Source organism: Rhamphochromis longiceps, linkage group LG8, assembly GCF_057381845.1.
Source record: "Rhamphochromis longiceps isolate RC_006_pf linkage group LG8, R_longiceps_female_GT1.1, whole genome shotgun sequence".
Taxonomy (NCBI): Eukaryota; Metazoa; Chordata; class Actinopteri; order Cichliformes; family Cichlidae; genus Rhamphochromis; species Rhamphochromis longiceps.
This window is the reverse complement of record NC_140564.1, coordinates 4,910,035-4,937,015: the sequence shown is the minus strand read 5'-3', so window position 1 is coordinate 4,937,015 and position 26,981 is coordinate 4,910,035. Positions and strand designations below refer to the sequence as shown.

The 26,981-nt window shown below is 45.1% G+C and overlaps 3 protein-coding genes and 1 long non-coding RNA gene across 4 annotated transcripts in view; 1 reads left to right on the top strand and 3 right to left on the bottom strand.

Annotated features, from left to right (window-relative positions):
* The window catches only part of LOC146662947 (uncharacterized), a 177,909-nt gene that overhangs the window by 42,883 nt on the left and 108,045 nt on the right, over positions 1–26,981 (bottom strand). The window contains exon 3 of the long non-coding RNA XR_014912975.1: positions 13,093–13,267. This is a non-coding gene — a long non-coding RNA (uncharacterized LOC146662947). The remainder of the gene's footprint in view (positions 1–13,092; positions 13,268–26,981) is intronic.
* Positions 17,797–26,732, bottom strand: LOC146662953 (uncharacterized). Its single transcript, XM_085415529.1, has 4 exons — positions 26,330–26,732; positions 19,173–19,314; positions 19,028–19,081; positions 17,797–18,947 (listed from the first exon to the last, which is right to left on the bottom strand). The coding sequence occupies exons 1-4, from the start codon at positions 26,453–26,455 to the stop codon at positions 17,860–17,862; spliced, it is 1,410 nt and encodes a 469-aa protein (XP_085271655.1). The 5' UTR covers positions 26,456–26,732; the 3' UTR covers positions 17,797–17,859.
* The window catches only part of LOC146662951 (uncharacterized), a 27,588-nt gene continuing 20,160 nt past the window's right edge, over positions 19,554–26,981 (top strand). The window contains exon 1 of the mRNA XM_085415530.1: positions 19,554–20,651. Coding sequence (XP_085271656.1) covers positions 19,790–20,651 — 862 coding nt within the window. The 5' untranslated portion in view covers positions 19,554–19,789. The remainder of the gene's footprint in view (positions 20,652–26,981) is intronic.
* The window catches only part of LOC146662952 (uncharacterized), a 14,541-nt gene continuing 14,139 nt past the window's right edge, over positions 26,580–26,981 (bottom strand). The window contains exons 15-16 of the mRNA XM_085417318.1: positions 26,810–26,914; positions 26,580–26,675 (exon numbers count right to left, since the gene is read on the bottom strand). Coding sequence (XP_085273444.1) covers positions 26,580–26,675; positions 26,810–26,914 — 201 coding nt within the window. The remainder of the gene's footprint in view (positions 26,676–26,809; positions 26,915–26,981) is intronic.

The window sequence follows — 26,981 nt, the reverse complement described above, 5'->3', positions numbered from 1 at the left end:
TGCACTCATGCACTCTTTGACAACACCTGCATCTGCAAAGGGCTTTTTGTGTTGACCTAAAATCCAAGCAACTCTGAGGGAACATTCATGAGCATGTTGTTGGGCGGTGAAAGAACTGGTTAAGATCCTTGTGGATTGATCATATTGGGCTCTGAGACTGCTAATTTTCTGGGACCTGAGTTCAGACTGGGGTGGGTATAATTGTTCAAAAGCTTTGTGCTTTGTCTCATAGTGGCGTTTGACATTGCCACTTTTAATCAGTGCCACGGTTTCTGAACATATGAGACACACTGGTTTGCTGCTTGCGGCCGGAAGAATGAACATATTGTGGCGGACCACCAGGTGGCTCCACTCACACCCAAGTTGAAGGGAAGTGTTGGGGTGGAGATTTTGGCACTTACTATATGTGAAGTTCTGAGAGTCAGTTAATAAAGTTGGAGTGAGACACTGAGACCTCTCCTGTCGTTATTACATACCTCCACATTGGTGACCCCTGTAGCGAACATGCTAAGGCTCGACGACGAAGCCAGCTCCGGCCTGGAAGCATCGGACCGCCGGACTTTCACCTCCGCCGATGGCTGCGTTTGCTGTGGCGCTTAAATTGCCGGATTTTTGGCTTCACGATCCTCCTTCATGGTTCGTGCACGTAGAAGCTCAGTTTGCTCTTCGTGGAGTTTCAGCCGACGATACTAAATACCACCATGTGGTGGCCTCACTTGACCCGCTGTCAACCCGCCGCGTGATGACTCTCGTCCGGGACTCCCCAGCCCAAGGCAAGTATGCCGCCCTCAAGGCGCTGCTGCTGCGGCGTTACTCCCTCTCTGATGCTGAGCGGGCCGAGAAACTCCTTTCCCTCACGGGCCTGGGCGACGGCACCGCTCTCGAGCTCATGGAGAGCATGCTGTCCTTGCTGGGCGCGGATGACGGAGGATTTCTCTTCACCCACCTCTTTCTCCGACAGCTGCCGGCTCCAATGCGCGCTGGCCTTGCCAACTCCCCGCTATTGGCCACGAAGGATTACCGCTCCCTTGCGGAAGAGGCGGATCGCATCCTCCTGGCTACCAGGACTTTCGGCGTCCAGGCGATTGTTCAGAACTCACCAGCGTTTTCCCCCGCCCCCTCACCGATGCCCCAGGGGCCCTCCGAGTCGGAGGGAGCATTCCGGAGCATTCCGGGAGCATTCCGGCCACCGTGGACGAGTCGTCCACGGTGGCCGGAATCGCTGCACAGCGGCACCGCGGAAAAGGGCTTTGTTTTTATCACCAGCGTTTTGGAGCGAAGGCACGGCGCTGTCTCCCGCCTTGCAGTTTCCAGACCCAGGGAAACGGGCATGTCAGCGCTCTGTAGCAGCCGCGACCGCTGGCAAGGAAAGGCTGCTTTTCTTAGAGGGCTCATGCTCGGGGAGGCGTTTCCTGGTGGACTCCGGCTCACAGAAGAGCCTTCTTCCCCCGGCTGGCTCGGACAGGCTAGCTGAGGGCTGCGGGCCATTGCTAACAGCGGATAATGGCTCTCCCATCAAAACCTTTCGGTGAAAGGTTGGTGACTGTTTGCTTTCATGACCGTGACTTTCAGTGGAACTTTGTTGTTGCTGCTATAATAGGCGCTGATTTTCTTTGTGCTCACGGACTGCTGGTTGATGTTGCTAACAGATGTTTAATTGATGCTGTGTTATTTTCCTCATTACCTGTTTGACTCAGGGTGCTCAGCCCGTGGTACATGCTAACTCAGTAGATTTGGGTGACGTTTTTCAGTGTTTGCTTTCTGAGTTTCCCTCACTCACTGTCCCCACTTTCTCGAGCACGGTGACGAAGCATGGGTGGAGCATTACATAACTACAGTAGGGCCCCTGGTGTTCGCGCGCGCGCGCGCGCGCGCCGCCTCAACCCTGCCAAACTGGCTGTCGCTCGGGAAGAATTTGCCACCATGGAGCGCCTGGGCATCGTGCAGCATTCGAACAGTGCCTGGGCTTCTCCGTTACACATGGTGCCTAAATCTGATGGTCGGTGGCGACCTTGTGGGGATTTCCGCCGTCTTAATAATGTCACAGAGAACGATCGTTATCCCATTCCCCACATCCAAGATTTTTCCGCCCATCTTGCGGGGACCTCGGTTTTTTCGAAGATCGATTTGGTACGGGGATATCACCAGGTTCCCGGGCGCGGGGAGGATGTCCCCAAAACCGCCGTAATTACACCTTTCGGCCTTTTCGAGTTTCTGCGCATGCCGTTTGGCCTGAAAGGTGCCACCCAAACCTTCCAGCGGTTGATGGACTCGGTCTTGCGCGGGCTGCCCTTTGTTTTTGTATATCTTGATGATATACTGGTGGCCAGCAGCTCGAAGGAGCAGCACATGTTCCATCTGCGTCAGGTTTTTCAGCGTTTGGCGGAGCATGGACTGATTATTAATCCGTCTAAATGCCAGTTTGGGTTGCCCGTTCTCGATTTCCTTGGGCACCGTGTTTCCGCCGAGGGCGCGGTTCCGTTGCCTGACAACGTCCAAGCTGTTTCGGAATTTCCGCATCCCACGAATGTTAAGGCACTGCAGGAATTTTTGGGGATGGTGAATTTTTACAACCGTTTTCTCCCCAGAGCGGCACATCTGCTGAAGCCCCTTTATGGCGCGTTAAAAGGTAAGAAAGCTAATGACTCCGTTGACTGGTTTCCGGAAAGAATCCAAGCGTTTTCTGATGCTAAGTCAGCGTTAGCTGATGCTGCCCTTCTGGCCCACCCATCCCCCTCAGCGCCGATTGCGTTGACCACCGATGCGTCGGACATAGCGGTGGGTGCGGTGCTGGAACAGCGAATCTTGGGTGTCTGGCAACCGCTCGCCTTTTTCAGCCGTACGCTACGTGACAGCGAACGCAATTACAGCGTTTTTGACAGGGAGCTACTGGCGCTCCACCTGGCGACTCGTCATTTCCGTTTTTTTCTCGAGGATCGTCACTTTACCGCATACGTGGACCAGAAACCCTTGACGTTTGCCATGTCCAAGGTTTCTGATCCATGGAGTGCACGCCAGCAGCGCCAGTTGGCAGCCATTTCTGAGTTTACCACGGACATTCGGCACGTGGCTGGTAAACCCAATCATGTGGCTGACTGTTTGTCCCGTGCGCTGGTTTCTCCCGTCTTTCTCGGCATAGACTACTCCGCCATGGCTGCCGATCAGAGCGGTGACATCCTCGCGCTTAAATCCACCCAGACGGGCCTCATACTAGAGGACAGAACCATGCAGGACGGTGGTCCCCTCCTCGTCTGTGACGTTTCCACCGGCCGCCTTCGCCCAGTGGTTCCCGCTTCCTGGCGTCGTCAAGTTTTTGACTCGGTACATGCTCTCTCTCATCCAGGGGTCCGGGCCTCTGTTAAACTGGTCAGCTCTAAATTTGTTTGGCCAGGCCTTTGCAAATCTGTTAAGGAATGGGCGTCGGCGTGCATTCCCTGCCAGCGCGCGAAGGTTCATAAACACACCAAGGCACCCCTGGAGCCGTTCTTCATACCCGGCAAACGTTTCGATCATGTGTATGTTGATCTGGTGGGTCCTCTGCCGCAGTCACAAGGTTTTACGCACCTTTTGACTGTTGTTGACCGGACCACCAGGTGGCCGGAGGCGGTCCCCCTGGCGTCCACTACCGCAGAAGTGGTGGCCAAGGTGTTTTTGTCAACCTGGGTCTCGTGTTTTGGCCCACCCGCGGACATTGCGTCAGACAGAGGCCCCCAGTTCATTTCCGAGCTTTGGTTGGCCATGGCTGATGGACTGGGGGCTAAAGTCCACCGCACAACCGCATACAACCCGCAAGCTAATGGGATGTGTGAACGGTTACACCGGTCGCTTAAGGCTGCTTTTCACACCTCCTTAAAGGATGGCAATTGGGTTGACCGCCTCCCGTGGGTTTTGCTTGGGCTGCGCTCTGCGGTTAAGGAGCTTCCCCAGCTGAGCTAGTGTTTGGTCAGCCCCTCCGCATGCCTGGAGAATTCTTGCCCGAAAATCCTCCTCCCTGCTTCGATCCATCGGTGCTATCTCTCAACCCGCGTTTGCACTCGCTTCGGGTTCCTGGTCCGGTGCGCCATTGCGTGCCTGACACCTTTGTTCCAAAGACTTTAGAGACTGCTAAGTTTGTTTTTGTCAGGCACGATGCCCACAGGACAATGCTGCGGCCGCTGTATGACGGCCCATTCAGGGTTATTGAACCGGGCCAGAAACATTTTGTTTTGGATTTTGGGGGTCGAAGGGAGACTGTGTGTGTTGACAGACTTAAACCTGCACATGTTCTTCCGGACAGTAATGTAGTGCCGGCCCAGGCCCCTCGCCGTGGCCGTCCTCCTTCGATGGGGTTGACAGACTCTGGTTTTCCCCCCAGGACTACCCCCGGACCACCGGCGTTTGAGCCTCCTCCTGCCTTTCCTGCTCGCCTTCACCAGCCTCGTTCACAGGATGGACCTTCCTCTGCCTGTTCTCTCCCTCCCAGGTTCAGTCGTTTGGGTCGTTTGCTTAGACCCAGGGTCCTGGACTGAATAGAGACCTAACTGTGTGTTCAGGGGGGGGGGGGGGTATGTGTGGCGGACCACCAGGTGGCTCCACTCACACCCAAGTTGAAGGGAAGTGTTGGGGTGGAGATTTTGGCGCTTACTATATGTGAAGTTCTGAGAGTCAGTTAATAAAGTTGGAGTGAGACACTGAGACCTCTCCTGTCGTTATTACATACCTGTCGGTCCATTCAGTCTTGAAAGTTCTATTTTCAATGTCTACTTTTCTCTTTTTTGAAAGCGCCATGGTTGTTTTACCTCTTGTGACTCCCACTCACATCTTGTCTCACTGTATCGTTAATCGTCTCGCTTGTCATTCGCCTCTCACCGTCTCTTTCCTCTGTCTGTCTGTGTCTGCACTCAGCGTTGCGATCGCCTTGAATGCGCAGATGTGATTGGCTAAGTAGTGTCACGTGGGTGGCTTAACTCGCACACCATTGGTTTGTATGTTCCCTGGTCTAATACAATGTAACGTTACCGCTTAAAATTGAATCGCCGGTCAAAATTAAATATAATTTAATATTTTGTTAACTATAGGTCCGGGTCCATATAGGATGGCGACTGGGTCCTGACCGCGTGAGGCATCCAGAAGACGTTTCAACAATCAGCTCATCTTTGGGTCTGCTGATGTCCAGAACATAGTTGAGCTAAAAAAACAGAGTTGTCATAGACTGTGGATGACAAAATCAGATAAGCACTAAAAGTTGCACTTTGCGACATCTGAAAACTTTAACATACAAGCTACAAGCTACAACATACACCATGATGAACGGCTGGCCAAAATGTTCTCAGGCTTTGTCAGAGCTTCGCACGGTGGTCCACACACGTCAGGAAAAGTTGCATCTGTTGACCTTCTATAGGGAGTGCAGAATTATTAGGCAAGTTGTATTTTTGAGGACTAATTTTATTATTGAACAACAACCATGTTCTCAATGAACCCAAAAAACTCATTAATATCAAAGCTGAATGTTTTTGGAAGTAGTTTTTAGTTTGTTTTTAGTTTTAGCTATTTTAGGGGGATATCTGTGTGTGCAGGTGACTATTACTGTGCATAATTATTAGGCAACTTAACAAAAAACAAATATATACCCATTTCAATTATTTATTTTTACCAGTGAAACCAATATAACATTTCCACATTCACAAATACACATTTCTGACATTCAAAAACAAAACATAAACAAATCAGCGACCAATATAGCCACCTTTCTTTGCAAGGACACTCAAAAGCCTGCCATCCATGGATTCTGTCAGTGTTTTGATCTGTTCACCATCAACATTGCGTGCAGCAGCAACCACAGCCTCCCAGACACTGTTCAGAGAGGTGTACTGTTTTCCCTCCTTGTAAATCTCACATTTGATGATGGACCACAGGTTCTCAATGGGGTTCAGATCAGGTGAACAAGGTGGCCATGTCATTAGTTTTTCTTCTTTTATACCCTTTCTTGCCAGCCACGCTGTGGAGTACTTGGACGCGTGTGATGGAGCATTGTCCTGCATGAAAATCATGTTTTTCTTGAAGGATGCAGACTTCTTCCTGTACCACTGCTTGAAGATGGTGTCTTCCAGAAACTGGCAGTAGGACTGGGAGTTGAGCTTGACTCCATCCTCAACCCGAAAAGGCCCCACAAGCTCATCTTTGATGATACCAGCCCAAACCAGTACTCCACCTCCACCTTGCTGGTGTGATACCCACTAATGTGTGATCACATTTATGTGAATTAATTTAAGTAATTTCACTTTCAATGTAAGTGATATTTCCATTTGGAAATGCCCTAAATAACTACAGTAATTGTAACAGGAAACTTGGTAACTACCCTGGGATGTTTGTAGCGGACGCTTCATTTTTATACCAATAGGTGGCAGTGTGAGACCATGGTTTGGCCTGTTGTTAGCAGCCTGAAGCGCATGGTCCGCGCTGTTTTCTCATAATGGCGGAGTATTCAGGAAACGGCAAGCCAAGTCTCTCTGTCTGATCATTTCTTTCCTGTTTACAGGACACATATATAGCTGTCTACAGGTGCTGCCACCCGGTACCTGTAACAGTTTTCTGGGGGCTCGTCCGGGATCAGTCCTGCCTTTGAGGCTGGGAGCTGATCCAGTAATACCGGTACTTTGGGCCAAGAGTGGCAAGAAAACACCAACAACTCCAGTCTGCTGGTTGTTACCGACACCTCCTGCTGCTGCCTGATGGAGAATAGATGCTACTAATTGTGCAGGAAATGCATTGGCCATGTGTCACAACTAGCACAATGGACAAGAAGTAAGGAAAAAGACAAATAAGGACTGCTTGGTGCTGCTTGGTGCTCGGACCATCGCCCATCAAGGCAAAAACTGTACGAAAGCTGACATTGTGTGACCCACTGCAAGGGATAGGGAAGCAACCATAGCGGAAGGTGAGAGGAGGAGCTTGGTGTGGGCCATCAAGAAAGACCTTCTCGCCCTCTCTGCTGATGAACTGTTCCAGATTGCCAAATCTCTGGGTCCAGTGCCAGGAGTGGATCAGTCTTGCCTTAAGTCAGGGGATGAAGACAGTTGCTTCGAGTACATCAGTGGTTTCATGTGCAGTAAGGCTTTATTAGAGTCAGAAGATCAGGGCATGTCACACTTATTGTCACTGAAAGATGTTGTTGATGCTGTTACCCAGGGTCATGTTTCTGATTTGCAGATACAGGCTGCCACTGGTAATGATTCATGTGATCTATGTCCAAATGCTCAGCCTCATGATGTCAGTGTTGAAGTGAGTCCAACTAATGCAATGTTTTTAGAAGATGGTCATAATAGTGGTACAGAAGTAACTGACAGTGTGACCCAGAATACCAGCTCTACTGCTGTTTCCCAACGTGATATAGAACTGCAAAAAATACTCTTCAGTTACGAAGAGCTCTCTAAGAAAATTAAGCAGTACATGCCCACATCAGGCTCAAAGAGGAAAACAGATTCGGACAGGTTCATGGCAGGTGAGACTGGACACTTAACCCAAATCACCTGACCCGCTGGAATGAGGGTGTCATACCTGCCAGTCCGCAGACGTCCACATTGTGCAGGGGCTTCATCAGCCTTGATGAGGTTTACCAGGAGCTCTGCCTTTTTTGTTGGTATTGACATGGCATTGCAAAGCAGGGTGACGAGAGTTGGCATGAACCGTCCTGGTTGTTCCTGCACAAGTTCCTCCATCACATTGAAACCCAGCAGCGGTCTCTCCAAAACAAAACTGCTTACAAGAAAAGGCACAGTTATTGACAAATTAGGGTCTTCATTCCCTCTCAAATTAACTGTGATTGGCACCCAGCCATCAAATGGGAGAGTGTCACCATTCACAGCACGGACTTTTAACTCTTCTTCAGTATCAATGACTTCATCAAGTGACCTTACAGGTGTATCTGGTAGATATTTATTTATCACTCTCTTTCAATCATGCTCACTTGAGCTCCCGTGTCCAACAAAGCACTAACTGCTAAACCATTTAGATGGCACTGGGTGAGAGCTTTTTTTCCAATTAGTTTGGCTAATTTTTCACTTTTACTGTTGGTTGAACTGCCAAGAAGTATAGCAGATTTATTTTCTTGGTTATTCTGTCTCTGGGTTGGCACTACATTATGTTTGGTGTCAGCGTCACATTTTGCCAAACTTACAGCAACAGTCTCACTAGTACTACATAGGTCAGATTGGGACGGAGCGTGGGACACGGTTTGTCCCGTGACAGGGACCGGCTCCCGTTTCCCTGACGTATTGTTTTCTTCATGCAGCCAACTGCGCGGTGGCCTTCCTGGGGAAAACCTACTCATCCATCCCTAAGCCACTTTTTAAAGAGGTTAAAGAGTACATACAAGAACTTTTGGTAAAAGGCTGGATAGTAAAGTCTCAGTCCCCGTACGCCGCCCCAGTCGTCTGTGTCAGAAAGAAAGATGGCAGTTTACGCTTATGCATAGACTATCGCCTTCTGAACAAAAAGACTGTTCCCGATCGACACCCACTGCCCAGGATACAGGATCTGATTGATACTCTGGGTGGGTACTCGTGGTTTAGCATCTTAGACCAAGGAAAAGCTTACCACCAGGGCTTTGTAGCTGAGGGCTCTCGCCACCTCACTGCCTTCGTAACACCATGGGGTCTTTATGAATGGGTTCGCATCCCATTTGGTCTCACAAATGCCCCAGCTGCTTTTCAGCGGCGCATGGAAGAGATGCTTGGCTCTCTTAGAGATGAATGTTGCGTCCCATACCTCGACGATGTACTTTGCTATGCAAAAACATTTGACGACCATGTTGAGACTAGAGATGGACCGATCCGATATTACGTATCCGTATCGGTCCGATACTGACCTAAATTACTGGATCGGATATCGGAGAAAAATAAAAAATGTAATCCGATCCATTAAATATCACGAAAGCACCTCACAAAACTTGCAACACGCCGTAACTCACCTCAGAACGTTAGCACGTCGGAGCAGTATGTCTCATGTGATAGAGCGGCTGTGGCATGCGGGACCTGTCGGTGGTCTGGATAGCATTTGGAGCTTAGCTAGCAACCTCCGACAAAGTTATCCCCGAGAGAAGTACAGCAAGTGTGTAAGTCCATCTCTGAATGTTTGTAAAGCATTCCCGCGTTAAGCTTAACAAGCGACTGCCTCTTCTTGCTGCTACTTTAATCATGAAACTGCTTAATGATCAGCTGATCGGCTTTTCTGTCGTGAGTCCGTCTCTCTGGTTTGTTTTTGGCCCACTTTGCACCAGAAAGAGGAAACCAGCGGCTGAACAACAGCAGCACGTTTAAGCTTGATAAGCTGTTGTTAGAATGTATTTAATATTACTTTCTACACCAGGATCTTTTTCTACGTAGCTGACGCTGGTAACTGTGCAGGGGCGGATCTAGCAAAGTTTAGCCAGGGGGGCCGATAGGGCATTAACAGGGAAAAGGGGCACAAAGACATACTTTTCTTTCTTATTCTCATTTAAAATGTCTAGCTTTTAATAAATAATTATCTGACACCCAAAGTTTTAATTTGATGTAAAAGGAATAGAAGTCAATTACTGTATATAGTGACTATTAAGTCTAATATATATACCCTAGTAAGCTATAGTACTTTTTCCTTTGGGAAGGTACCATCTGTGCAGTCTGCAATTTTGTTGAAGAAAGATGTTGAATCTATTTAATATTTCTTGAAAAATAATTGATTTCTGTGCATTTTATTTCACACTGCATCAAAGTAAGGTTGATTACGTCGATTAAGCATCATGAGGTGGAGCATGAGGGGTGGTTCCCTATTTTTTATTTATTTATTTTTGTTGTTGCTGGGAGTTGGAACCCTATTAGTTAGGTTGCTTAATATTTCTGCTAAGTACTCTTTAAAATACCAGAATAGGGAGGATGGTGTAGGTTTAAGTTTATTAGATTGATCAGTATTGCTGAACTATGAAATATTTTTTTTTGCATACAGGTATAACAGAATAGCTTTAGTGTAGTTGTTGTTTTAAACTTGAGTATGAACTTATACAAAATGCAGCAAGATATTTAAAAAAAACAGTTTTGTTGATTAAAAAACACTATATCGGATTCATATCGGTATCGGCAGATATCCAAATTTATGATATCGGTATCGGACATAAAAAAGTGGTATCGTGCCATCTCTAGTTGAGACCCTCCGCAAGGTTCTCCAGGCACTCCAAGAACATGGAGTAAAATTGAGGCCGGAGAAATGTGACCTCTTCAAACAAGAAGTCCGATATGTGGGTCGGCTTGTGTCTGCTGAAGGAGTCAAAATAGACCCGGCAGACCTGGAGGCTGTCAAAACCCTGACATCTAAGACACCTCAAACAGTTGGTGATGTGAGGAAGCTGGCAGGCTTTCTAAGCTACTACCGCTCGTATATCCAGGATTTTTCCCGAATAGCTAAACCAATCTATGAACTCCTTCAGACCAAGCCAGGCAAAACTCAGTGTCCGAAATCTGTGAGAAACAGCAAACACCCACAGCTGTCCTCTCGAGAGCACGTTGAGTGGACCCTGAAACACCAGAGAGCGTTAGAACAGTTGGCGACCCTCCTCACCAACCCCCCTGTTCTGACATATCCCGATTTTAGCCTGCCTTTCACATTGCATACAGATGCATCTGACCAGGGCTTAGGAGCTGTCCTGTATCAGCGTCAACATGGGAAATTGAGAGTAATTGGCTATGGATCTAGGACTCTGACACAAGCAGAACGCAACTACCACCTGCATAGTGGAAAATTAGAGTTCCTTGCGTTGAAATGGGCTGTATGTGAAAAATTCCGTGACTACCTGTACTATGCCCCACACTTCACATTTTATACAGATAACAACCCCCTAACCTATGTAATGAGTACCGCAAAGTTAAACGCAGTGGGACATAGGTGGGTTGGAGAGCTCTCGGATTTCCGGTTCGACATCAGATACAGGCCAGGAAAGTCAAATGTAGACGCAGACACTCTTTCGCGTCTCCCCTTGGATATAGAGAAATATGAAACTGCTTGCACAGAGGGATTTCCAGATGAGGCAGTGCAGGCAGTCTGGGATGGAAGCCAGGTGGCCAGACAGAAAGATGTTGCTTGGGTAGCTGTTACAGGAAAAATGATTGTTTCTTTACCTTCTTTTAAATGTACAAAGCATTGTTTGGATGCCCTTCGTCTATGGTTAGATTAGTTTAGAATTATCCTTTTAGACTTTCTCAGCAAAGACATACTGTTTTGGGACATATTGTTTTAGATTGTTTTATCTCTCACAGCTTTCTCCCAGCTCTCTGCTGACGAGACTAGCGCCACATATGGAGTTGTTTATTTTATCTGTTTTGTATTTTCTTATCCTGTTCTCACTGTCTTTCCTATAAAAAGTGCCAAGCCTCTGTACACGGTGTGAGTTGTTCTGAACAGCTTACCCGTGTGCACGTTAAAGCATAAAAAGTGATCTTGTCTCATTGTGTCTTTATTTCTCCTGGGTCTTTTACAGAGTTTTCCCCCAACAGTAGCCATGCTCAATATCTCTTCTCTGGACCCCCATCAGCAGCCTCATATCAACTCGCTGAGCATCAGCCATGATGATCTGGTTAAAGCTCAAAGAGAGGATCCAGCCATTGGCCAAATCCTCAAGCTGAAACTAGATGGAGCAAAACTGACAGATGAAATACGCAAGATGGTAAGAGGAACTGCCCATAAACTCCTCCATGAGTGGGGTAAGTTACATCTTGAAAATGACCTCTTGTATAGATGTACCAGTGACAGAAGACAATTAGTGCTTCCTGCCAAGTACAGGACTTTAGCATTAAGACATTTACATGACACGATGGGTCATGTTGGGACAGACCGAGTGCTACATCTCGCAAGGGACAGATTCTATTGGCCCTTTATGGCTAAGGACATTGAAGCCTATGTGACCCAGAAGTGTCCCTGTATCATGTCCAAGAAACCAGTAACACACGTCAGGGCTCCCATGGGTAGTATAAGATCGGACTACCCTTTAGAACTGGTGTGTATTGACTTTTTGCATTTGGAAGCCAGCCGTGGAGGGTATGAGTATATTCTCGTGGTAATTGACCATTTCACTAGATTTGCTCAAGCATACCCCACAAGGAACAAGAGTGGGAAAACAGCTGCTGAACGGATTTTCCAGGATTTCATACCCAGATTTGGATACCCATCCAAACTACATCACGACCAGGGTCGTGAATTTGAGAATGAACTGTTCAGGACACTACAGAAATTATCTGGTGTCGGACATTCCAGAACATCACCTTACCATCCTCAAAGTAACCCTTCAGAACGTCTCAACAGGACAATACTCCAAATGTTGAGAACATTAACAGAAAAGGAAAAAGTACAGTGGAAAGACCACCTCCCACATCTTGTACATGCGTACAACTGTACTCGACATGAGTCCACCGGCTACTCACCATTCTATCTCCTCTATGGACGACACCCGCATCTACCAGTCGATCTGCTGTTTGGATTGAAGGGGGAAAATGAAACATACTCACCTACAGGATATGCCAAGAAATGGGCCGAACGAATGTCGGAAGCTTATCGGATTGCTAGTGAAAATAGCAAGAAGTCTAGTGCAAGAGGCAAAATAACATATGATAAAAAGGCAAAAGGAGTCATGCTTCAGCCAGGAGACAGAGTTCTGGTCAGAAACCTCAGTGAGCAGGGAGGACCTGGCAAGTTGAGATCATATTGGGAGAGGACTATTTATATAGTAAAAGAGCAGCTAGCAGATAGCCCAGTTTACGTAGTCCATCCTGAAGCTGGAGACCCAAAAAGAACCCGAACATTGCATCGCAATCTACTGTTACTTGTAAATGACTTACCTGTTCAAGTCACTCCCCCCCTGGCAAAGCCTGCAATTGGAAAGACAACACGCAACAGACGAAGGATGGAAAGATCGGCAGATGCACAAAGACAAACAGACATGTGGGATATCTCTGACAGCGGTTCTGAGAGTGATTGCTCGGGGTACTGGCTAAGAGCACCTGTTGAAAGGACTGTGAGAAAGAACCTGGACCATGAGCAACACCCTGCATCTCAGTCATACCAGACCAAAGAACCTATTAGAGTGACAACAAACACAAAAAATGGACATTCACCTGTGCAGACGATGGAAGACATACTGACTATGCCTGAGCATTCACCATCCGTCAGCATTGAACAATTCGAAGAGGAAACTGGGAGAGAATGCTCACACCTGCCATGTTCTCTGAGAGAGGAGATGGAAGAAATGGAAGTGGGTAGTGACAACCTATCTGAATCCAGAGGGTCTGGTGAGGAGTGTGAAACTCATTTGCAGTCTAACGTACAGGTTCAACCACCGGGACATACTTGTACGGACATTAGAAGAGCTACCCGTCACAGGAAGCCACGACAGTTTCTGACTTATGAATCACTGGGTAAACCCTCAGTGCAGTCACATGCGGCAGTTAATCTAGTTGGGGAACGCACAGCACCACAGTTACCTGCCACAACCATACCATCATACACTGTATTTCCATACCCACCATTGGCAATTGTGCCGCCCGTGTGTATGTCACAGTCACCAATGTACTGCACCCCAATACCATACTCACCATACCAGTATCACGCATCACTGAACCCATCTGCATACACACCACCCCCACTGCTTGTTTCATAACTAGTTCTTGGACTGATTAGAGTTAATAAGAATTTGAGAAGCAAAAGTTAAAAATGTCATGATTTTGTGAATGTTGGGAGCCATTTTGTTTTTGTCAGGGAGTGTGTGATACCCACTAATGTGTGATCACATTTATGTGAATTAATTTAAGTAATTTCACTTTCAATGTAAGTGATATTTCCATTTGGAAATGCCCTAAATAACTACAGTAATTGTAACAGGAAACTTGGTAACTACCCTGGGATGTTTGTAGCGGACACTTCATTTTTATACCAATAGGTGGCAGTGTGAGACCATGGTTTGGCCTGTTGTTAGCAGCCTGAAGCGCATGTTCCGCGCTGTTTTCTCATAATGGCGGAGTATTCAGGAAACGGCAAGCCACGTCTCTCTGTCTGATCATTTCTTTCCTGTTTACAGGACACATATATAGCTGTCTACAGGTGCTGCCACCCGGTACCTGTAACACTGGCGTCTGAGTCGGACTGGAGCTCTCTGCCCTTTACCAATCCAGCCATGGGCCCATCCATCTGGCCCATCAAGACTCACTCTCATTTCATCAGTCCATAAAACCTTAGAAAAATCAGTCTTGAGATATTTCTTGGCCCAGTCTTGACGTTTCAGCTTGTGTGTCTTGTTCAGTGGTGGTCGTCTTTCAGCCTTTCTTACCTTGGCCATGTCTCTGAGTATTGCACACCTTGCGCTTTTGGGCACTCCAGTGATGTTGCAGCTCTGAAATATGGCCAAACTGGTGGCAAGTGGCATCTTGGCAGCTGCACGCTTGACTTTTCTCAGTTCATGGGCAGTTATGTTGCGCCTTGGTTTTTCCACACGCTTCTTGCGACCCTGTTGACTATTTTGAATGAAACGCTTGATTGTTCGATGATCACGCTTCAGAAGCTTTGCAATTTTGAGACTGCTGCATCCCTCTGCAAGATATCTCACTATTTTTGACTTTTCTGAGCCTGTCAAGTCCTTCTTTTGACCCATTTTGCCAAAGGAAAGGACGTTGCCTAATAATTATGCACAGCTGATATAGGGTGTTGATGTCATTAGACCACACCCCTTCTCATTACAGAGATGCACATCACCTAATATGCTTAATTGGTAGTAGGCTTTCGAGCCTATACAGCTTGGAGTAAGACAACATGCATGAAGAGGATGATGTGGACAAAATACTCATTTGCCTAATAATTCTGCACTCCCTGTATTGGCTTTCTTGTTGTCAACTCTTTCCTGAGGTCCTATAGGGCTTTTAACAGGTTTCAGACAAAACACTACATAGAATGCATATTAAATGCATACAAATGCAAGAAAAATGAGCACTATTTATAGAAGGAAATTCATTTGAAACAGCATGTAACAAATTCGTTTATGAGCCCTCAACTACAACAAGATAATGAATGCAAGATTATTATTTCACCTATATATGACAATCACTATTCAAAATAAGAAATTTTACCAGTGTCACCAGACATTGAAGGTGCTGGGTTCAACACTGTTTCTGTGGTTTCTCTGGGTTTATTGCACACCTTTGGGGCTAGGTACACAAAGAAAAGAATATACACACACAGATAGGAACAAATCCAAGGGGTCAAAATGTGGTCATAAATATTTTGTACTTGTAAATCAGTTTTGTATGTGTAAAAAGAATTTGTGTGTGTGTAAAAAAGATTTGTATTTGTGTGGTAGCGTTCTGGTCATAAGACAATGCATATACTTACCTACAACAGCTTGACCCAGTGCTGACAATGAGATATTGATCTTTCCAAGTCGACCATGTCGTAGCTGCCTCTCCAGAAGTTTCTTGTTGGTGACAGTGTTATAATGATGAGTTATATTTCTCATCAAAAACACATGTGTGGATGGACTCATATTACTTAAAAAGTAATTGCTTTTCCTCATGTTTGCAAAGAACTGTTCAACAACTTGACTGTTCAGCCAGCCTTTCAGCTCTGGGACAAGTTGAATTCTGCGGCATTGTCCTCAAAGGAAGAACTCTCCTGAGTCATCTGTGATGGGGTGCCTGATGATAGTGGTACAGTTGATTTGAAGATGTCTCTCTGTGTCTGGAAGAGATGCCATTTAGCTATGTTTTTATGAGGACATGATATTCGAGGCTTTGCACAAGCACAATGCCAGGTGTTCCTCAGAGCATTATAAGTCACAAATATTCTGCCAAGACGGCAGAAACTGTGTATTTCCGGCTCAAATACAGACAAACAGATCTGTGTTGAGGATCCACCAAAATCCACCCTCACACAAAGTGGAGCATATGCCATCTGGGCAGCTTTCTGTCTCTTTATGCATGTAGCAGCTTTGGCCTCTCCAAAAAATTTAAGGTCCACCATTTCCATCACGATGTGCTCTTGAAGAAAAACCTCCTTTACAGTTTCTCGGCAGTAATCTAGTGAGCGAAGGTGCTCACATAAACTGAAGCCTAGTCCGCTCCGCTGGGCCAGCAACTGGTATTGCTGACATTCCTCCAGCTCACATCTGATATTGTGAGACATCCCCCATGTTTTCCTCTGAACGTGAACTGGCACAGAGAACCCATGGCCAGTTCTCTGCACAGCAAATAACCCTGTAGTTTCATCTACACAAACACACTGCTCCGGCTCACTGAGCTGCAGCGGCGCTGGCTCCTCAGCTGGTGGCTCGCTGAGCTGCTCCGGCTCGCTGAGCTGCGCAGCTGGCGGCGCGGGCTTCTCCCGCTCTCCGAGCTCCTGCCCGCTGAGCTCCAGCTCCGGCTCCTGCTCGCTGAGGTGCTCCTGCTCCTCTTGCTGCCTCGCGGGCTCCTCCGGCTCGCCGAGCTCCTGCTCACGCAGGGCAGGTCCAGGTGGCGACATAGCAGCCGGTGAAGAAGATGGCAGAAGGGTGACTGCAGGCGGATGAGGTGACAGTGGCGCTACAGCTACAGATGGTGAAGCAGCAAGTGATGTGGAGAAAAACCCAAGTGAAATAAATAAATAATTAATTAAATGTGTCAATAATTAATTAATTACATGTGTCGTAAATATTTATGTAATTAATTATTTCTGATTTTAATTAATTATTGCCACATTTAATTAATTATTTAATGGTGTATTTAATTAATTCATTATGGCAGTCCTGGCGTTCCATAGGATCTTTGTTCCCTACAAGTGAGGAAACACTACACAATGTGTTACTCTTCTATCACTCCCAGTTTCAACATTTTGCCCATTTTCTTCTGAACAATTTGCCTGTTGTGCTCGAGTCAGGCTATGAGTGCATTATCACCCCAGGCTGTGTTTCAAAATAGCGCTCTTTGAGCAAAGTAAGTTTCTGGGGTGGCTGTAGCTCAGGTGGCAGAGCAGGTCAGCCACTAATCAGAAGGTCGGTGGTTCGATCCCAGGCTGCCTCCTGGCTGCATGCCAAATATACTTGGGCAAGATACTAACCCCATGTTTGCCTACTGGTGGTGGTCAGAGGGCCCGGTGGCGCCTGTGGCCGGCAGCCTCGCCTCTGTCAGTGCCCCCCAGGGCAGCTGTGGCTGCAATGTAGCTTGCCATTGCCAGTGTGTGAATGACTGAATGTAGTGTAAAGTACTTTGGGGTCCTTAAGGACTAGAAAAGCGCTATACAAATGCAGGCCATTTACCATTTAAAGTCGGGCAGGTGGGAGAACAAATCTGCAAACCGCTGCAAAATTGAGGTCACTTTTTCTTTTGTTAGATTAACAAGTTCAATGCGGCTCCCTATGTGGATGAGAGCAAGTGGTTCAGAAAATGTGGTAGATTGTGGTGCTTGGTCTTTCCCCCAGTGGTAGGACATCTATGTACATTCTGATTAAGTTATGAAGTTTATGTGAACTTATTAGCCTTGTGATTTTACAACTGAAATTTGTGTAGATATAGGACCAAATGGCATCAAATGGTTTGACTGTATAGTACAACATACCCCAAAACTTCAACATTTACATACTGAAAATATGTCTTAAGCTTGGACTTTTACTTCTTCAAGAAGCATGTCTCCTTTCTTAATTTGACTGATCTCACATATGGTGGAAATATATAATGTCAAGTCTGAGAGCACTTGTGATTCCAGAAAATAAACGTGACAGTAACTCATTGGACACAGTATTAGATGATCACTTTTTATTAACAACTCTTTTATGTAATAAAAAAGTGGGATCTTCAAAAACAAATACAATGCAAAAGCCCTCAAATAAGGCATTTCTTGGGCTTACTGGGAGCAATGGAATAAATTGCACCTTATTTTCAGAGTCCTTTTTCCCCCTTCACTCTTCATCTTCTCCAGAGGCTCCTGCTGTACTTTTTCTTTTCTCTCTCTTACTTTGGCTTCACTCTTCATCTTCTCCAGAGGTTCCTGCTGCACTTTTTCTTTTCTCTTTCCTACTTTGGCTTCACTCTTCATCTTCTCCAGAGGCTCTGCCTGTATCTTTTCTTCCTTCCTTTTCCTTTTGCCGCCCATCTTCTCCAGAGGCTCCTGCTGCACTTTTTCTTTTCTCTTTCCTACTTTGGCTTCACTCTTCATCTTCTCCAGAGGCTCTGCCTGTATCTTTTCTTCCTTCCTTTTCCTTTTGCCGCTCATCTTCTCCAGAGGCTCCTGCTGTACTTTTTCTTTTCTCTTTTCTACTTTGGCTTCACTCTTCATCTTCTCCAGAGGCTCTGCCTGTATCTTTTCTTCCTTCCTTTTCCTTTTGCCGCTCATCTTCTCCAGAGGCTCCTGCTGTACTTTTTCTTTTCTCTCTCTTACTTTGGCTTCACTCTTCATCTTCTCCAGAGGCTCTGCCTGTATCTTTTCTTCCTTCCTTTGCCTTTTGCCGCTCATCTTCTCCAGAGGCTCCTGCTGCACTTTTTCTTTTCTCTTTCCTACTTTGGCTTCACTCTTCATCTTCTCCAGAGGCTCTGCCTGTATCTTTTCTTCCTTCCTTTTCCTTTTGCCGCTCATCTTCTCCAGAGGCTCCTGCTGCACTTTTTCTTTTCTCTTTCCTACTTTGGCTTCACTCCTCATCTTCTCCAGAGGCTCCTGCTGCACTTTTTCTTTTCTCTCTCTTACTTTGGCTTCACTCTTCATCTTCTCCAGAGGTTCCTGCTGCACTTTTTCTTTTCTCTCTCTTACTTTGGCTTCACTCTTCATCTTCTTCAGAGGCTCCTGCTGTACTTTTTCTTTTCTCTCTCTTACTTTGGCTTCACTCTTCATCTTCTTAAGAGGCTCCTGCTGTACTTTTTCTTTTCTCTCTCCTACTTTGTCTTCACTCTTCATCTTCTCCAGAGACTCTTCTTGTATCTCTTTCTCCTCCAGTTGTTCTTTATTTTAAGAAAATAATCATTTACTTACTCATTAACTTAACATTGTTCATATTGTGCAATATAATGTTAATATTTACCTGAGGTTATTATTGCTGCAGATGACATTCCACTTTGGTCTTTCTTGTTGTTATCTAAGACCAAATGAGAAATAAATAAATACCACTTCACCTTAAAGTTCTTTGAACTTGTGTATTTTTACTACAGCTGCTGGTTTCCAGTTACCAGATCTGGGTATGGTGTCTTCAAAGAGAGTTGATTGATGAAAAGTGAGCCTCTTCAAGCATCTGGTTTGGTGAATCACCCTTTTTTCTGAACTCTTATTCACAGTCATTGCTTTGTCTTGGCTTACATAGGCCTGCTGCATCTGAAAAATGATGATTGACAAAGAAAAACAAGGTTACTTTAGCTCATCTAGATGTAATGTTCAGATTTGTTATGTAACAACTGGAATTTGGTGCTGTAATCGTAATGAGCTCATCGCCGTTTCTCTGTCCTGTACATATAACACACAGAAATGCAAGAAGACTATGGTGTGAAGACGTGTCTCCCGGGGCTCCGCAAAGCAATGACAAAAATATTGGTTTAAGACGCATCCGCATTTACTATATCAGCCCTGTAGGCTCTAAATAACCGTTCTTGCCGCCGAGCATCCGCTCGTTTATTTATTTTTTTTATTTTTTCACTCTCTGAGGTCGGGAAACCTACTTTTGACAACTTCTGGGAAAGGCCGTAGGAGCTTCTTTCCTGGTTGGCTGTGGTGACCGTAGCAGTTGCGTCCGGGCAATCAAGTTCTCCCACTAAAAGCCTCACCATTTGCTCTTCATTTTTCTTTTTGTACAATGGCAGATAAGAGGGAGCACCGTCGAAAACGGGGTCAAGCCGGCGCGGGTGGTTCTCAGAGCCCGGAGCTGGGCCGCGAATCCCAACGTGACGCGGCTATCACAGAGAGCAGCTACGAGCAGGGTGCGGGCGCACCGCTCGGTGAAGCCACATTTACCAGAGCATTGGAGGCTCTGAAACGGGACATCTGCGACAAGCTTGAATGCAAGATTGACACGGTTACCCATACACTGCGGTCAGAAATATCATCTGTGAAGGCTGAGTTTAAAGCTGCTATAACCACCCTACAGGCCACCGTTAATGCTCAAGGGACTACCATTAAAGATTTGGAGCTTTCAGCTACAACCTGCAGTGACGACCTGACTTCTCTTCAATCTGCTGTAAAGGTCCTAACGGAGGAGGTCAGACAACTCCAAGCTAAATGTGAGGATCTAGAAGGAAGATCAAGGCGTAACAATATTCGCCTTGTTGGCATCCCCGAGGGTTTGGAGTCTTCCAACCCTAGGGAGTTTATTTCCCATCTCCTGCAAGATCTTCTGAAACTGAATGAAGCACCCTTGTTAGATCGGGTTCACAGGTCCCTTGGGTCAAAGCCCAGAGAGGGAACGCCTCCTCGCCCACTTCTCATTAGAGTCCATTACTTCCATGTCAAGGAACAGCTGCTACGTCTTGCAGGGGCAAATTCTCCTCTACTTTACCAGGGCAGAAGGATTTCCATTTTTCCAGACTTTACACCTGCAGTGGCTAAAAAGCGTTCACAGTTTACTGGTGTCAAGCGCCTTCTGCATTCCTGTCCTGGGATCAAGTTCTGCCTGTTCTACCCTGCGGAACTGAGGGTGACACTTCCAGATGGAGTTATACGTAAGTTTACTGATCCTGCGTCTGCCACGGACTTTGCCAATAAGATCCTGGGGGGCCCAGCCTCTCAGGGTACATAAGTGTCTTAGTCCATGGGCTGATATGTCCATCTTGCTTAATTTCTTTGAAATAATTTTTTTTTTTTTTTTTTTTTTTTTTAGGATGTGTCTCGTTCTAATATACTCTCATATAATCCTTGATTTTTCTTTGCCTTGTAATGCACGGAGCTTAAACTCAACTGGGACTTCGAATGGTTGGGAGGAAGTGCTCAGGGGTGTGTTTAGCGAGGGGTGCGCGCATCTTGTTAGGGAAGATGCTTCAGCATTTAGGGGGAAGTTTGGGTGTTTTTTGTTTTTATGTTGTACTGTTCTGTACACTGATTTTGTTTTTTGCGTGTTTTTCATTGGTCAGCTGTGGCTTTTCTCAACCTATGTTTTAATATGGCACCGCAATTAAATATTAATAATCAACAAGCAGGTTACTCATTTAAGTTCTGTAGCTGGAATTGTAAAGGCCTGAACCAACCTATTAAAAGGAGCAAGGTCCTTCATCATTTGCAATTTTTGGGCGCCCAGGTTGTGTTCTTACAAGAAACACACCTAAAAATTTCAGATCATTTTAGACTTCGCAAGGGGTGGGTGGGTCAACTCTATCACTCTACATTTAATTCCAAAGTTCGTGGTGCTGCTATTTTAATACACAAATCAGTGCCATTTGTTTCTTCTAAGGTTATAGCGGACCAGAATGGTAGATTCATTATTGTGAGTGGTAGTATTTGGAACACTAAATTTATTTTTGCCAATGTTTATGCTCCCAATTGGGACGATCCAAATTTTCTTAGTATTCTTTTCACTAAAATTTCTGATTTCTCTTCCCACTATTTGGTTCTTGGTGGCGATTTTAATTGCTGGCTCGGGCCGCTGGATCGATCCTCAAATAAGCCTGGTAGGCAATCCAACTCTTCCAAAATTATTAATACGTTCCTTAAAGAATTCTCTGTTATTGATGCCTGGCGTTTCCTCAACCCTACACGTAGAGAATACACCTTTTTCTCCCCTGTTCATCATACATACACTCGTATTGATTACTTCCTACTGGACAGTCGACTTACTTCACAGATTCGCTCTTGCTCTCATAGTGCTATTGTCATTTCAGATCATGCTCCGTTGACTCTAGATTTGGCAGTGGGCCAATGTTCTCCGCCAGCTCCATGGCGTTTGAATACACGCTCGCTGTCAGACGATAAGTTCACCACATTTCTGAATTCCAAGATAGACTTATTTATAGAGACAAATACTACACCCGGAATATCACCCTCTATTTTGTGGGAAACATTTAAGGCTTTTATCAGGGGACATATTATATCTTATGCTGGTTTTGAGGCAAACCAAAGGAAAGCAAAATTGTCCGAGCTCATAATACGCATATCGCAATTAGACGAGTTGTATGCCGTTTGCCCGGCACCAGAGGTCTATAATGATAGGCTGTCTTTGCAGACTGAGTTTGATCACCTGTCCTCTGCTCGGGCTGAAGAGATGTTGCTGAAATGTCAGTACTCCCAGTATGAATATGGGGATAAGGCCAGTAAACTGCTCTCTCATCAGCTCCGTAGTGCAGCAGCTGCACACTCCATTCCTCGGATTCAGACATTAAGTGGTGTCTCTATGGATCCTAGAATAATTAATGACCAATTTCGAGACTTTTATTCATCTCTCTATGCGTCTGAGTGTGCATTTAGTACGGAGGCTTTGGACTCATTTTTCAATCATCTTAAGCTCCCATCAATCGATCAGACACACAGCCTCCAGCTGGAGGGACCAGTAACTGTAGAAGAGATCATGCAAGCTATCAGCAAACTGCAGTGTTCTAAGTGTCCCGGACAGGACGGGTTTCCGGTTGAGTTCTATCGTAAATTCATGCCTAAACTGGCTCCGCTCATGATAAATATGTATAAGCACTCACTGGAAGTTGGATCCCTCCCACCCTCTCTACTGCAGGCATCTATATCCCTGATCCTAAAAAAGGATAAGGATCCACTACAATGTGGCTCATACCGTCCCATTTCTTTGTTAAATGTGGATTATAAAATCCTTGCTAAACTTCTAGCGAGGCGTGTAGAAGCAGTCTTACCATCTCTAATCAATCTGGACCAAACAGGCTTTATTAAAGGGAGATACGCCTTCTCTAACCTTAGACGTTTGTTTAATGTCCTTTACAATCCCTCAGACTCCAACAGCCCTGAGTTTGGGATCAGTTTAGATGCTGAGAAGGCTTTTGACAGGGTAGAGTGGGGATACCTCTTTTATGTTTTAGATAAATTCGGCTTTGGTAAAATATTCATCTCCTGGTTGAAACTTCTTTATACTTCCCCGCTTGCCGCTGTCAAAACAAATGGCACATGCTCTGACTTCTTTCCCCTGTTTAGGGGGACTAGGCAGGGCTGTCCTATGTCGCCATTGCTATTTGCAATCGTAATTGAGCCCCTAGCCATATCGCTAAGATCAAACCCAGGTATCACCGGGGTTTTTAGAAATGGTATAGAACAAAGAGTCTCCTTATATGCAGATGACTTGCTTCTTTATATCTCAGAGCCAGCATCCTCATTCCCTTTGGTACTTTCAATACTTGAACAGTTTAGCCTTATTTCTGGCTATAAACTGAATCTTGCTAATAGCGAACTGTTTCCCCTGAATGCTGCTGCACAGAAATATCAGTGCACAGCACTGCCTTTTCGAGTTGTATCAGACAACTTCACATATTTAGGGGTTAAAATTACAAGTCATTTTCATGCTCTTTTCAAGCTTAATTTCGACCCACTTGTGGAGAAAGTTAGGCAGGATTTGGACAGATGGTCTCTACTCCATCTGTCTGTAGCAGGGCGCATAAATACAATTAAAATGAATATCCTCCCCAGATTTTCTTTTCTTTTTCAGTGTGTCCCTGTATTTATTCCAATTTCCTTTTTTGTTAAATTAGACAAGATTCTATCTGGGTTCATCTGGAACAAAAAAAACCCCAGAATACGCAAGACATATCTTCAAAGACCGAAAAAGATGGGGGGGATGGCTTTACCAAACTTTATGTTCTATTATTGGGCATGTAATATTCGTATTCTCAGGTATTGGCTACAGGGGGAGGACACGAATAATGCCCCGGCCTGGCTCAGTTTGGAGACTTCTTCCTGTGTCTCAGCCTCTTTACCAGCCCTGATTTATGCCCAAAAGCAGCCTCCGAGTGCAGGTTCTTATAATAACTCTATTGTCAAAGTTACCTTGAAAATATGGTATCAATTTCGTCGTTACTTTAAGTTGACCTTTTTTCCCCTTCAATCACCCATTGTGAAAAATCCCTCTTTTCAGCCTTCGTTAGCTGATGGTGCTTTTTATTTGTGGGCCTCTTTGGGTATTAGGTCTTTTTCTGATCTGTACATTCAGAATACATTTGCCTCCTTTGAACAGCTCTCATTGAAATTTGGCCTTCCAAAAAGTCACTTTTTTCGCTATTTACAAATCCGGAGTTTTGTTAAGGAGAAATCCTCTCAGTTTCCATCTAGACCTTCTTATCATGACTTTGATAACCTTCTATCGCCTCCCCCTTCATTACAGGGCCTGATCTCCTGTTTGTATGGGAGAATATGCTCCTTTGGCAATTCTTCAATCTCGGCTATTAAATTGGCATGGGAGCAGGATCTGGGGTGTGTGATTCAGGATGACTCTTGGGATAAAATTCTTTACCGGGTCCATGGCTCCTCATTCTGTGCCAAACACGGGCTGATTCAATGTAAGATTCTGCACCGTATACATTGGACTAAGGCCAGACTAGCTCAAATATACCCCAATCTTAGCCCTGATTGCGACCGTTGTCATCAAACACCTGCCTCTTTAATGCATATGTTTTGGTCATGTTCATCCCTCAAACAATACTGGATTAATATTTTCTTGATTTTATCTAAGATCACCCAGCTAACCCTCCAACCTGTGCCCTTAACTGCTTTGTTTGGGGTTCTTCCTGATTCAGTTGCCTTGCCGACGCCTCAAGCGGATCTGGTAGCATTTTTCACCTTATTGGCAAGACGCAGAATATTGTTATGTTGGAAGTCCCCTTCCGTCCCATCCTGGGAAATCTGGATCAGAGACGTTTTGCACTTTAGCAAACTCGAAAAGATTAAATTCACCCTACGCGGGTCTACGGCCAAATTTTTTAAGACCTGGCAACCCTTTTTTGACCATGTTCAGACTTTGCGGTCTCGCAATGCTCCCAATTAGCCAGCTCAGACTCTATCATATTTTATTTTTTTCTTATCTTATGTTTAAGTAAGAGGCCTAAGTTTAAGTATATGGATTCTATTGTGCCTGCGCCCTAGTATTTATTTAACTACTTTATACATATTTTGTTTTCTCTAACAGAATTGACTTATCCCTATCACTAAGCTGACCACTTATCATCTGTGGTTTTTTTTTTTTTTTTTTTTTTTTTTTTTTTGTGTGTTTTGGTTTTTATGTGTCTGTGTGGGGGTGTGGGTTCTGGATACTCTCCACATCTCCTTTGTACACTCAGGAACTGTTGTCTTGTACCCTTGGGTTTGTTACTAGTATTATTAGATTGGACTTTTTCCTTTTTCTGTTTGTACACCCACTGGTACTGCTATAATCATGAGGTGGGAATGTATGTTTTATATTGCTTTATGTTCTTTAAAAAGAAAACGGCATATTGTTCAATTTATCTTTTGTAAAAGTCGATGCAAAAACTTTAATAAAAAAAAAAAAAAAAGAAATGCAAGAACAAGAAAAAAATTATAAACCAGTTTCATGTTGGTATTGATTGTTTTAGAAACAAATCAAACTGCAAGGAATGAACTTTAGCCCCCTATTTGTGAGTAAAAGCATTTTGTAATAGTGCACCACTATAAGTGCCTGTGCTGATTTGTTAGCAAATAGTTTTTGGACCGTCCAAGTCCTCAGAACTCACTGCTGGTATTATACATACACGAGCACGATCATTAGATTTACTGCAGCTTTCTACTCCTCCTCATGACCTCACTAAAATGGACTGCAGCTAACTCACCTCTTCCTCAAACACATCTTTTCTGAATTGTCTTTGAATTTATCTGGTGGAGGTTTCCCATCATGTTCCATCCTCTTCGAATAAGCTGAGTTCTTCTTCTTCTTCTGGCTCCTCCCTTTAGGGGTCACTACAGTGGATCATCTGCCTCCATCTTATTCTATCCATAGCCGCCTCCTCGTTCATACCAACCCTATCTATATCCTCCATCACTATATCCTTGAACTCCCTCTAAGGGCTTGCTCTTTCCCTCCTGCCTGGCAACTCCATATGGAACAATATATTCACTATGCCTCTTCTACATATGTCCAAATCATGTCAGCTTTGCCTCTCTAACTTTGTCTCCAAACCGCTCAACATGAGCTGTCTCTCTGATGCACTCATTTCTAATCTTCTCCATTCTGGTCACTCCCAAACAAAATCTTAGCATCTTGAGCCCTGCCATCCCCTGCCTGGCCTTTTGCACTGCTTGTTGCTTTGGATGCTTGACTCCAGGTATTTAAACTCATGTACCTTCAATACCTTTACTCCTTGCATATTTCATATGAGCTGACCATCTGACGCAGAAGAATACAAAGACATATTTTGTTGAATGCACTGAAACAGAGGACAAATTTTACCTTTTCCATGGCCACTTTGTGAATCATTTGTCCCAAATGTTCTGCTTCATCCTTTGAATCATCTTTAGATTCATCTTGTGTGGGTCTGCTATCATGTGTCCCATCCTCTTCAGATGCTGCCACCATCTGTTTTCAGAGAAGACAACAATATGTTTGGTCATTTTTGATGGATTGATTGTGGAAGCACTGAAACTGAGGATGAATTTCACATCTCTTTGTGGCACAGGACACCCAGTTTTGTTTTTCATGGCTACCTTAGGAATCCTTTTACGTTCTTGTTCTTCCTCCTCTTCTGAATAGCCTTCAGATTCATCCTGTGTGGGTTTCCAGTCATCTGTCCCATCATCTTCAGATGAGCTCACAGACTGTTATTAGAACAGAAAAATATATATTTTACTCATTTTTCATGGATGTGTGGAAACAAAACACTTACATCTTTAACTGCAGGAGAAGAAACTCTGCTGGATTTTTCCTGCCCACCTTAGGAACCCATTCCCTCGCTTCATCCTCCTCCTCCTCTTCTGGATTGTCTTCTTGTGTGAGTTTCCCCACATCTGTCCTATCATTTTTGTAAAAGACCACCATCTGATTTTAGAAAAGTAAAAGTAAAAAGGTAAAAGATTAGTAATCAGTGAAAACACTAAAAACAAGC

Bases quoted from the DNA above. Each gene is read 5' to 3' on its own strand.
- LOC146662953 (XM_085415529.1), bottom strand. From the start codon at position 26,455: ATGGTGGCAGCATCTGAAGAGGATGGGACACATGATAGCAGACCCACA. The intron at 19,315-26,329 runs GTAAAATTTGTC...ATCATTTTTCAG, and splicing joins ACAAAGTGGCCATGGAAAAG to ATGCAGCAGGCCTATGTAAG. The intron at 19,082-19,172 runs GTAACTGGAAAC...ATTTGGTCTTAG, and splicing joins AGACACCATACCCAGATCTG to ATAACAACAAGAAAGACCAA.